Consider the following 10,466-nt stretch of genomic DNA (forward strand, 5'->3'; position numbering starts at 1 on the left):
ATTCCCAATTTGGGTTCAAAATTCTTAATTTTCAATTGAATTTTGGAGTTTTCTGATTTCTTTGACAAATTGTGCAATTGGACTTACCGTTATGTAATTCATGGTCCTAGAATCATTTGTTGTGAAGACACTATGACTTAAAAATGACTAGAAAAAAAATAATTGCATTTTTGGTTCAATTTGGGTTTGATTTTGCCCAATTTTGGGAAAAACATATACCCGATTGAGATTTTTCAAAATTGATGATGTATTCATGAAATTGAATTTAAAATAAGACTAATGAATTTTTTATGGAATTTTTTTATTCCATTTGCTATATTTTTTTATTTTCTCACTTATTTTGACTAAAAGAAATTAAGGAAAAATGTAGGAAAATGCTAAAAAAATATTTTTTTTGGTTTAGAAATAGGTTTTTAGGCTTGGCCAAGATTCCTAGTCCCAATTTTGAGATTTTTGAAAATATGAAAAAAAATGAGCTAAAAATCATGTGTCAACACCAATTAAGAGAGAGGTAACAATGTTTTATTCGAAATCAATAATACATGTGGTATGTAGTTTAGTATGTGTCAAAAGCAACCACTTATGGAAATAAGATTAATCTCGTAACTCTCATAATTCAATTATTTTTGTGTAACTTATGATAGATTCATTTAGTTGTTGTCGTACCAAAACTGCGCCTGGAGGTAGTCAACAACCTTCTTGTCCACTTGGAAGGCCTTGGTAAGAACATCAGCAGAAATGGATGGCTTCGCTCCAAAGACAGCCTTAGCAATGGTAATGATTCCTGGGTTCTGTAACATCCTGAATTCAACCCACTTTCGTGATCAATGAAATGGATATGTATTTCTCATTTCGTTTTAGTAAGTCTCACCCGGAACTGATTATTCTCGGGATACTGACCAATAGAGAATGGCTAACTAGGAAAACAATACGTGGACCCAAGAACTCGACCGTGAATCGAACTCCGATTCCGAAGAACGACGAGGGAATATTTTGGGCCAATGTGGGCCGATCCAAGGAGGGTGACGGATTTAGTTTGACCAACGACATACGATCGGATCGTGGGTGATTCCGCACGACCGAGAGTACGCGTGGCGAACGATCCTAAACTTATTCCGAACGATCGCAACTCCCGGAACTAGCGATAAATCATCGTGTTGTCTTGGAAATCGAGACCGTCACGACTCGAGTAAACCTAGGTCGATACGCGTAACCCCTAAACAGCCGCCCATTAGTAAGAGACGCTAAAATCGCATTTGAGCGAAATTGATCGTAGAATTGAATCCGGACTTGAGTGTCGAATTTCACGGACATATGTGACTATTTTGCAAGGACAACGTCGTATTAATGTGGCCAATCATATTTGGAATCGGTATAGTCAAAAAATGGAATTTCGGACAGGAAGTAAAAAATTACCGATTTGCCCCTAAGCCCTAAGTGTTAATTCCGAATTTTGGAGGATAAATTAGTCATGTTCAACCCCCCATTAGTGCCGAAAATAATGGACTAAAAAGCCCCCATCACTCTTGCTCAATCCCCAAGGTGCCCCTAGATATTTTGTGCAAGATTGAATCTTGGCCATTGGATTTGAATTGATTGGATTGGCCTTTAAATTTCAGCCCTTGGATCATGTGTTAGTGGAGGGGTTAGTTTGGTCCTTGTTAGTGGGGTGGGTCAACCACCCCCACTCACCATTTTGCACAAAACCTCTCTCAATCTCTCTCTCCTCTCATTCTCACCACCACCGGCCACTCTCCCCTCTCTCTCGCCAACTCCCTCTCCCTATTCTCTCCTTCCCCTTGGCCGTGAGAGCCCCCGCCGAAGCAGCCAACCGCCGCCCCCGCCACCGCCCGCCGGTACCGCTCACCGCCGTCGTCCTGAGTCCAGCCTGTCACCACCACTATTTGACCGTCTCTCTCTCTCTCTCTTCCTTCTCATTTCGGCGCCACCACCAGCCCCGTCTTGGTCGTGAGACCGCCGCCCGAGCGCCGCTACCATCCGAGCGCCGCCAGCCACCCGCGTCTCACGCGCCACCGCCTCAGCCACCCTCACCTTTTCCTCTCCTTCCCGTGGCACCACCACCATCACTGTAGCCCCCTTCACCGAGGGAGATCAGCCATGAGCCAGCCCCAACCAACGTACGCCACCGAGTGCCGCCGAGGGAGCCCCCGCTCGTCGCCGCTGGTCCGACGTGGTGCCGCCGCTACTCAGCCACCCTCGCCACCTGTCCAGCCCACATTGGGAGCTTAAGACCTAGTGAGTGGAAAACCTAACCCTTAATTAGGCTCTTGTGCATTATCTAGACAATTTTAGGGGCTAATTAGGGTATTTTAGGGGTTAATTAGTGGAGGATGATTAGGGCTGACCTTGTGGCTATTTTGGTGGCTTAGTGTGATAATTTGATGGGGATTTGGTGGCCTAGAATGGTCTGATTAGTGGCTGAGTGTTGTGGGCCTAATGGGATTAATTGTGGCTAATCTAGGGTTGAATGTGTATTGGCCATGTGGACTTTAAATTGATCATGAAGTGACTGAATTGGGTGTGATTGGTAATTAATATTGTGATGTCATGTTGTGTGCTTGGTGTGGCCGAATGATGAGATGCTTGCTGGGTCATCGACATGTGTAATTTCAATGACTAATGGCATGATTTCGTGCACGGAATGGAGAGCCGTGGCCGATTTGGGTTAATTGCTTAATTGAGCATGTTAATACATTAAATTGATCATGTGCGGTGTGAACTGAGCAAGTGGCTATATTAAATTGAGTGCTCGAAGTGGATTGTGTGAATGCCCGAGTTTCGGATATTATGGCCATGAATGATGCATATTGGGTGTTGGCATATGCATTATGTGAGTGTGCGCGATTGGCATGAGTATGTGATCACCTAAATTGCCCTGATGCGTTTTACGCAAGGTTCAGATAATAATTGGTGGAATGTGTACGTGTGATCACATAAGCCCTGATGCGTGTTACGTGGGGTATTGAACCCGTCCTGAGGCGTTTAACGCGGGACGATGCTCGGATTACCGGAAGATGGCCAACCTGAGGTGTCCCATACGCGGGTTGTGTCATGAGCCTGATGCGTTTAACGCGGGTCGGTGATAAATGGAAGGTTGGCACGTGTGCGAGGTATGCAATACGTGTGCAAGCATGTGCATGACATTGGCTCGTGTGCAAAGTGTGCATCAATGAGTATGGGCAGGTGCATGACAAGTGTGATCATGACCAGTGGATTGGTGTGTATATACCATTTGATGGGTCCAGTGCTATTATTATTATGTGTCTAACCTGCAGGGTCAATTATATGTTGGATTTGGGCCAAGGGCCTAAGTCCTGTGATTGCTCTATTGTGTGTTTGGTTAATACCTGTTTGGAGGTGCATGTTAGCCTAGTTTCGGTTTAGGGGGCCTACTCGCTGAGATTTATTCTCACTGTTGTTAAAACCCACCATTTCAGACACCCAGCCTTGAGGATGGCAGGAGTGTCGATTCGTTTTGAGATCCCGTACAGCATAGAGCGGCCGGTGATCGAGTACCCCGTTGGGAACGGGGAGACTTATGTTAGGCATTTTACTACCGTTTGGGTCGACATGGGGAGCTACAGTTCCAGGCTCATCAGTATCTTGGTTGGTGTTTTCGAGACCCGTTCGGTGTTTATGGACCCCTTAGGACTTTTGATGTCCCGATAGACGGATTAGGTCATTGGTATCCGCAGACAGCAGATGGGGAGGTGGCCAACCCCGAAGCCGTGTCCGAGGAGGATTCCGACCCCCGACCCATCATCTTCGAGATGGATTCCGACCACGGGGACGAAGAGCCGATGGAGTGGGAGTCCGATCCGGAGCCTATGGAGCTGGAGCCGGAGCCGGAGGACGATTCTGAGGAGGAGCCAGTGGAGGCTGAGTCCGAGCCGAATTCCATGGACTCCGAATCCGAGTCGTCTGACGATTCGTCCGAGTCCTCGGGATCCAACCTAGACTGGTTACCCTAGGGTTTACCCTTGATCTTAGTTAGGTAAGGCCGACACTTTTTTATAGGAGCCCTTCTTATATAGTGCCTGACCGCCCGAGCCACGTATCCCATTTTGATGTTAGTGGCTTGCTGACCCGTTTTGATTTATGTATATCACTATTAATGAATATTGTAAATCTCTTGGCATTAATGTAAGTTTGTATTTACGTTGTTCGTTGCTATCCTTGGTCATGTTTCATTTATGTACGGGTGTTTGTTTGCTTCCGCATGTGTATTATTCTCTGTTCTGGGTTTTTGGTCGGCGACGCGTCCTGGGACGTCGCACAAATTCGACTGCGGTAGGGTTGTCACATGCCGTAGGGTTCGAGGCGTGACAGGTTCTGGCTGCTAAGACCGGAAAAGGCCAGCGCATACGTGTTTTTGATATTCAACTGGAAGTGAATGAGACCAATAGGGAACACAAACACGTCCCCCTTGTACAGGACTTTAGTGAAGAGTTTGTTGTTTAATTGGTTGGATGTGACAAAGCCAACAAGTAGCATACCGTCCACCACGACCAGAACCTCAGTGCCACAAGGGTGACTGTGGGGAGGATTTAGGCCGCCGGGAGCGAAGTCAATGCGAGCCATGGATATTCCAAGAGTGTTGAGTCCTGGAAATTGGTCGACAAAAGCCTGTGTGACTTTTGATCCGAGCGGATTCGATGTGTTTCCAGGAGTTCTAAACCTCATAAAGAGGAAATCATTAGCCGTGATTTCTTTTGGGTCCTTGCAGAACTTTCCATTCACAAATACTGCATAAGAAAAAAAATTGGTGTTTCAGTTTCGACATCATAAGCCAGAAATCAAATACATGACTAATGCAAGAATTGAGGAACCAACCTCCAGATTCCATATCATTGGTTCCCACGCATATGTCCTGAAGAGGACTCGGGTCGTAAGCTAAAGCAGCGACAGTTGCTAAAGCCAAGATGAGAAAGCTAATGGGAAGAAACTTCATTGTGGTTGTGAACAGGAGTTGGGGCCTTGATCGCGAGTTCTAATCCTTGCACAGACTAGTATTGCTTGAGGGAGGAGTGAGGACTTGCATGGCAACATGCTCTCTCTTTATAGATGAAAATGTTTGACCTAGTATTTAGATCATCAGCTGGTTTTCATGCAGATTACTTCCAAATCTTAAGAGGTTTTATCTATTTCCCCTTCTCACCCTATAACAACTACGAGGACTTGGCGATTTGTTTCATATCACCTCATATTGAAATGGTCTTTGATGAATTTTGAATCCGTACTGTTTCTTCTTCGTTTCTTTTACAACTCTTTTGCCACTCAAAGAAGACCGAAAATATCTAGAAATGCGCTCTTTTGTCGCACAAAAGTTGATGAGCTTATTATTTCAGATATGATAAGCTCATCGATGATGATTTGATCCACTACAAAAAAAGTTGGTTTTAGCCACGAATTTTGCCACGAAAATTTTGGCAAAATTCGTCGCTAAACGAATTAGCGACGGAAAAAAATTCGTTGCTAATAGGCCGTCGCAAAATTTTGCGACGAAAAAAAATTTGTCGCAAAATTCGTCGCTAATTATTTGTGGTAAAATTCGTGGCTAATTTGCCACGAAACAAAATTCGCCGCTAATTATTTGTGGCAAAATTCGTCGCTAATTTGCCACGAAGTGTATTCGTGGCAAAATTCGTCGCTAATTTGCCACGAACTTTATTCGTGGCAAATTATTCGTGACAAAATTCGTCGCTAAATATTCGTGACAAAATTCGTCGCTAATTTGTTACGGACTATATTCGTGGCAAAATTCGTCGCTATTTTTTTCAAATTTTTTTTTTGTTGGTCGCGAAATTGTGACGAAATATTTTCGTGGCAAAAATCGTTGCTAATTATTCGTGGCAAAATTTATCGCTAATTTGTGACGAACACATTTCGTGACAAAATTCGTGGCTAATTTGCCACCAAATTTTTTTTTGTCAGTTTTTTGCGACGAACTTATTCGTGGCAAAATTCATGGGTAATTTCAATTACCCACCAAAATGAATGTATTTCTTTTTCTTATTCGATTTTAAATGTAATTTAAAGCAAAATTAATTTCTAGAATTTGTATTTAACATTGATTAAGCACTTAATAACATCAAAATATTATAATAATATGAAAATGAAATACATTCATCTACATTTTCCATGTACTTGAACATATAGCTCAATGTGATCAAAATATTATAATAATATGAAAATGAAATACATTCATCTACATTTTCCATGTACTTAAACATATAGCTCAATGTGATCAAACTATTATAATAATATGAAAATGAAATACATTCATCTACATTTTCCATGTACTTGAACATATAGCTCAATGTACTTGAACATTCTTGGCAAATCTCCCCCTCCGCATATCAACACATAGCTCAATGTACTTGAACATCCTTGGCAAATCTCCCCCTCCGCATATCAACACATAGCTCAATGTACTTGAACATAATCCTCTCAAGGGTATTTTACCATGCTCGGGATCTCTTCGAGGTAATAAGATCGTGAAGTTCTTGCAGAGCATCTTGCTTCTTCTAGGATCCATGCAGAGCATTTTCTGGAATCCAGCAATTGCATCAGTGATAAGAATGCTGGATTGGCAATTTAATATCACTTCATACATTTCATTACATTGGTTCAGGGCACCAAAGGAGACATGATGTCGACCCTCATCTACAATTTTCAGTAGAGGATGGTCCATTACCAGTTTTTATAGGTTCACTGATAGGAAAACATACAATAAGGTCAACAGTGTAAAGATCACTCGCCTATCAAGGAATGAAATCAGACATCCATGAAGATATTTTTAACCCATCTTTGCAAACACAGGGTGTAGTCCACTGTGAATAAGTCTAATGCATTAGCCATTTAATGGGGAAAAGTGCACAAACAGGACTCGACACTTTGGTCATTGCAGAATTAAGATTTATTCTGCCATCCAGAAGATAGCACACCCAAACAAAAAGAACCAGGATAAGTTACTGCAACATTGTTCTGTAAATTAAAGCTCAAATAAGCTTATGACACCATTGTGAAAATTACACAAAGCATAAACCTCCACGAGGGTAAGGGAGCTCACTCACTTTTATCGTGCGGATGTCCTTAGAAAATTCTGGACATGAATCCATGTGCTTTTTCAAATCCAAGTCCAAGTACTCAAAAACTAGATATAGACACCTCTCACTGTGCACTACATCCTGCAACCTGCCACTCATAAGCGTATGAGCTATATTATGATTGAACCATAACAAAGACAAACAGAACTTGCATATTATTTATAGTGAACTAAAAAAAAATTTCATATATAAGCATTGATCAGTCTCCTTCTCTACAAAATCCAGAACTACAGAAAAGCGACCTAGTGAATCAATTTATTGGTATGGACAACATCATGCATTAACAGAAACTACTTGAAGCATCCAAACAGCGTGATTTTTCCATGTCAGACATATTAGACAGGATAATCCAAGCATCCAAATAGTGTGGTCATAATCACTTGAATAGTTTATCACGTAATATCTATTTGCTTGCCACCATTCACAAGTGCTGGGTACTATTGCATTATCATGTGTGATCAGCAAGCATGACCAACAACATGGAAATTTAGCAAGCATTTACTAAATAAGATGCAGAGACTCTCCCAATGTAATTCATCAATACGTTACATATTGCAAATAAAAAACTTAAGTAAATGATGACTTCCCTCTTCCAGTTAGCAGAAACTCATACGCCATAAATTGCAAGACCTTCTAGGCAAGTATATGTACCAGCTCATTTAGATTTCACAAACATGGACAGACTTGAAATTATAACTTCAAAAATAAAAATAAAAAACTAAGCGTTTATCCTAAGGGTTGGGTGTAACATCTTGCTCCTGATTCCGACACCTAATGTTGTACTTACAGAACAAAGTAAACCATCTTGAAGGATAACTTCCCACGTCTAGCTATACATCTTCAGGATTTTGCAGGAGCACACCCCTTACTTTTGACCTGATAGAAAATTGACGTTACTAGCCATACTGAAGTAGCTCAATCAGTAAAATCAATAAGAATAAACAGCTGAGTATTACCTCCTATGAGCAGGGACAACGCAATTAGTCACTCTTTTTGAGTTTGCATCTTGTGCTACTACTTTCTCTGAAGTTTGATAAGTAAAAAAAATGTAAGGTGGTTAGACTGAACAATAGATCATGAAAAGGCACTGAAAATCATCAGGCTTGACAGTCTGGAAAAGCTTCCCCTGCAAGTAATCGTACATGGTCAAGAGAGTTATGTAAATAAAGCAAGCTGATTAAATAAACTCAAATTACGCACACTCACTTCTATGACAGGAGGTTGACCCTTGAGTCCAACTTTCAAGTGGTTTTTCTTTATGTCGCATACCACAAACCTTCCTTTAGTACCCTTAGGAACTGGAACATGGACAGTAACCTCCTGCAGAGTCTGAGTCCAGGAATAATTCTCAAGATCAAGGCCATTGCCTTTGTTTGGCACTGTTCAACCAGAAACAATGTCAGAGCAACTACGGAGGCAGCGTGGTATATTTTACAAAATCTGTCTACTAAACATATGCATCCACCTTGTAAAAGGAATCATAACAAGACAGTCTCTTATAGAGTTGCACTTTCCAAAGCACACTGGGTAACCTAACTGGTCATCTCAGCTAAAGCTATCTGAATCATACTCAATGCAAGAGCTAAAATCAGGCTCAGTTCACAATTTGGGCATGGGGATTGTCAAAGTCATAACTATTGGTCCATATCAAATGTTGATGCTGAGGTGATCAAGTTATCACTTTTTAATTGGTCTTTAACAATCTTAATTATGAGTCCTAAATCTTTTGTCCAGCCATGCTAAATCCCAAAGGTGGAAAGGCACTAACCAATCCTGAAGTTCCACAAAACAATCAGACATTCTATGATTACAGTTGATCCATAATCAGAATCACCTAGTTTTCCAGCTCGTATGACAAAAAAAAAACAAGATTACACTTGCAAAGTAGCTTCTTTTCCTAATTTCCAAGGAAAATGGGAGATCCAATCAAGCATAAGCACGCAAAAAAACTTGCAAGAACCAAACACTGCAACGAGAAGACATCCCCAAAACCAAAAGCAAGAAGCTTACAGCAAACCTTCCATCACTAGAGTACTTGAATAAGCCAATGCACGCTTAAACAGATTATAGGAGAGATCAACACGAGAAATTTAATTATTCGGGAGAGTTCAGATTGCTGAACAAAGGAACAAGTACCCATCAAAGAATATCCACACTTTAGCGAAATCGATAGCAAAATAGAATGAAACATTTTCCCTGCCCATCGCCATTAAATAGCCAACCAGAGAAAACATCCAAGCTATATAGATGACTACGGCCACGAAACCGTCACAGCCTAACTATAGCAGGAGAAAAGAGCCACATCATGAGCGATCACTATGTAATGTACTTCTCATCTAATCTCCCAGATGTCTCAACCCCAGCAGCGTCTCGACAGGCACTCATCGCGCTCATGCGTAGCAAGCAATAAATCACGACACTGTCCAAGAAAAATCAAAAGCTCTTACCTATCGCTCCACTCTTCTCCTCCTTCTCTTCCTCCGCATCCTTCATCTCCACCCCCTGCACCTTCTTCTCTTCCTCCACCTCCTTAGCCGCCGCCGCCGCCGCCGCCTTCGCCTTCTTAGCCCTCTCCCGCTCCCTCTCCTTCTCCCTCTCGACCTGCCTCAGCTTATGCTTCTGCTTCTCCCTCACCGCCCTCAACACCGCCACGACGTCCCTCTCCGCCGCCTCATGCGCGAGGAAATCGCTCCGCTCGGCCACGAACTCGAAGGCCTCCTCGATGAACCCCAGCGGGCTGGACGGATCGAACCTCGCGCTGAACTCCGCCGCGGCAGAGGAGGAGGCCGAGGACGAGGCCGAGGGCTTGGCCTCAGGTTGCTTCTCCTCTTCCTCCTCGAAGTCGGAGATGATCGCCATGGACGGTGAGCTCTGGGAGGGATCGAATCGGAGATTGCACTTCTCTGGCTCGATTTCCTCTAGGGCTCCGGAGGCCACGGGCGAGGAGGAGTCGCGGGAGGAAGCGCGGGGGAAGGGGTAGCGAAAACTGAAATTCGTGGCTAAATTCATTTCTACTAGCCCACACACGAATTTCATTAATTACAATGCTGGCGACGTCGTGCCTTGCCGGCGGGGCCGGGCCGGGGCCCCCCTAGATCTGGTGAGGCTCAACCTCGCCGTTGCAAGGCGAGACCGACCTCGCCCAGCGCCGACGAGGTTGAGCCTCGCTAGTGGCCGGCGGGGCCAACCTCGCCGGCTTCCACCTCTGGCTGGTCGCTAATCCGGTGACCGGCCAGAGGTTGAAAAGAAAGGAAAAAAAAAAGTAAAGAAAAAATAAAAAATTAATAAAAAAATTCGAAAAATAATATTAAAAAATTAGTTCTGGGTAAAATTGTC

The 10,466-nt window shown here is 43.1% G+C and overlaps 3 protein-coding genes across 3 annotated transcripts; all 3 read right to left on the minus strand.

The window, feature by feature from the left end:
* Nucleotides 1–550: 550 nt before the first annotated feature.
* LOC115662601 (germin-like protein subfamily 1 member 7) lies at nucleotides 551–5,032 on the minus strand. The gene is made up of 3 exons (XM_056311091.1): nucleotides 4,855–5,032; nucleotides 4,349–4,766; nucleotides 551–801 (listed from the first exon to the last, which is right to left on the minus strand). The coding sequence occupies exons 1-3, from the start codon at nucleotides 4,970–4,972 to the stop codon at nucleotides 651–653; spliced, it is 687 nt and encodes a 228-aa protein (XP_056167066.1). The 5' UTR covers nucleotides 4,973–5,032; the 3' UTR covers nucleotides 551–650.
* A 1,297-nt stretch (nucleotides 5,033–6,329) lies between these two features.
* Nucleotides 6,330–8,244, minus strand: LOC130137927 (uncharacterized). Its single transcript, XM_056310528.1, has 4 exons — nucleotides 8,087–8,244; nucleotides 7,918–8,006; nucleotides 7,098–7,218; nucleotides 6,330–6,571 (listed from the first exon to the last, which is right to left on the minus strand). The coding sequence occupies exons 2-4, from the start codon at nucleotides 7,932–7,934 to the stop codon at nucleotides 6,338–6,340; spliced, it is 372 nt and encodes a 123-aa protein (XP_056166503.1). The 5' UTR covers nucleotides 7,935–8,006; nucleotides 8,087–8,244; the 3' UTR covers nucleotides 6,330–6,337.
* Nucleotides 8,245–8,270: 26 nt separating this feature from the next.
* LOC115663677 (protein BOBBER 1-like) lies at nucleotides 8,271–10,101 on the minus strand. The gene is made up of 2 exons (XM_030585659.2): nucleotides 9,578–10,101; nucleotides 8,271–8,509 (listed from the first exon to the last, which is right to left on the minus strand). The coding sequence occupies exons 1-2, from the start codon at nucleotides 9,987–9,989 to the stop codon at nucleotides 8,286–8,288; spliced, it is 636 nt and encodes a 211-aa protein (XP_030441519.2). The 5' UTR covers nucleotides 9,990–10,101; the 3' UTR covers nucleotides 8,271–8,285.
* Between the last annotated feature and the right edge of the window lie 365 nt (nucleotides 10,102–10,466).

This window comes from Syzygium oleosum, unplaced genomic scaffold (genome assembly GCF_021117445.2).
Source record: "Syzygium oleosum isolate NSW1041296 unplaced genomic scaffold, Sole_v2.1 Sole_v2.04, whole genome shotgun sequence".
Taxonomy (NCBI): Eukaryota; Viridiplantae; Streptophyta; class Magnoliopsida; order Myrtales; family Myrtaceae; genus Syzygium; species Syzygium oleosum.

Excerpts from the sequence above, each read along its gene's own strand:
- LOC115662601 (XM_056311091.1), bottom strand. The coding sequence starts at position 4,972 with ATGAAGTTTCTTCCCATTAGCTTTCTCATCTTGGCTTTAGCAACTGTC. Across the intron at positions 4,767-4,854 it reads CAATGATATGGAATCTGGAG|TATTTGTGAATGGAAAGTTC; the intron begins GTTGGTTCCTCA and ends TTTCTTATGCAG. Across the intron at positions 802-4,348 it reads GGTCTTAGCAGCCAGAACCT|GATGTTACAGAACCCAGGAA; the intron begins GTCACGCCTCGA and ends GGTTGAATTCAG.
- LOC130137927 (XM_056310528.1), bottom strand. Across the intron at positions 6,572-7,097 it reads AGGACATCCGCACGATAAAA|AAAATGCTCTGCATGGATCC; the intron begins GTGAGTGAGCTC and ends GCTGGATTCCAG.
- LOC115663677 (XM_030585659.2), bottom strand. The coding sequence starts at position 9,989 with ATGGCGATCATCTCCGACTTCGAGGAGGAAGAGGAGAAGCAACCTGAG. Across the intron at positions 8,510-9,577 it reads GGAGAAGAGTGGAGCGATAG|TGCCAAACAAAGGCAATGGC; the intron begins GTAAGAGCTTTT and ends CTGGTTGAACAG.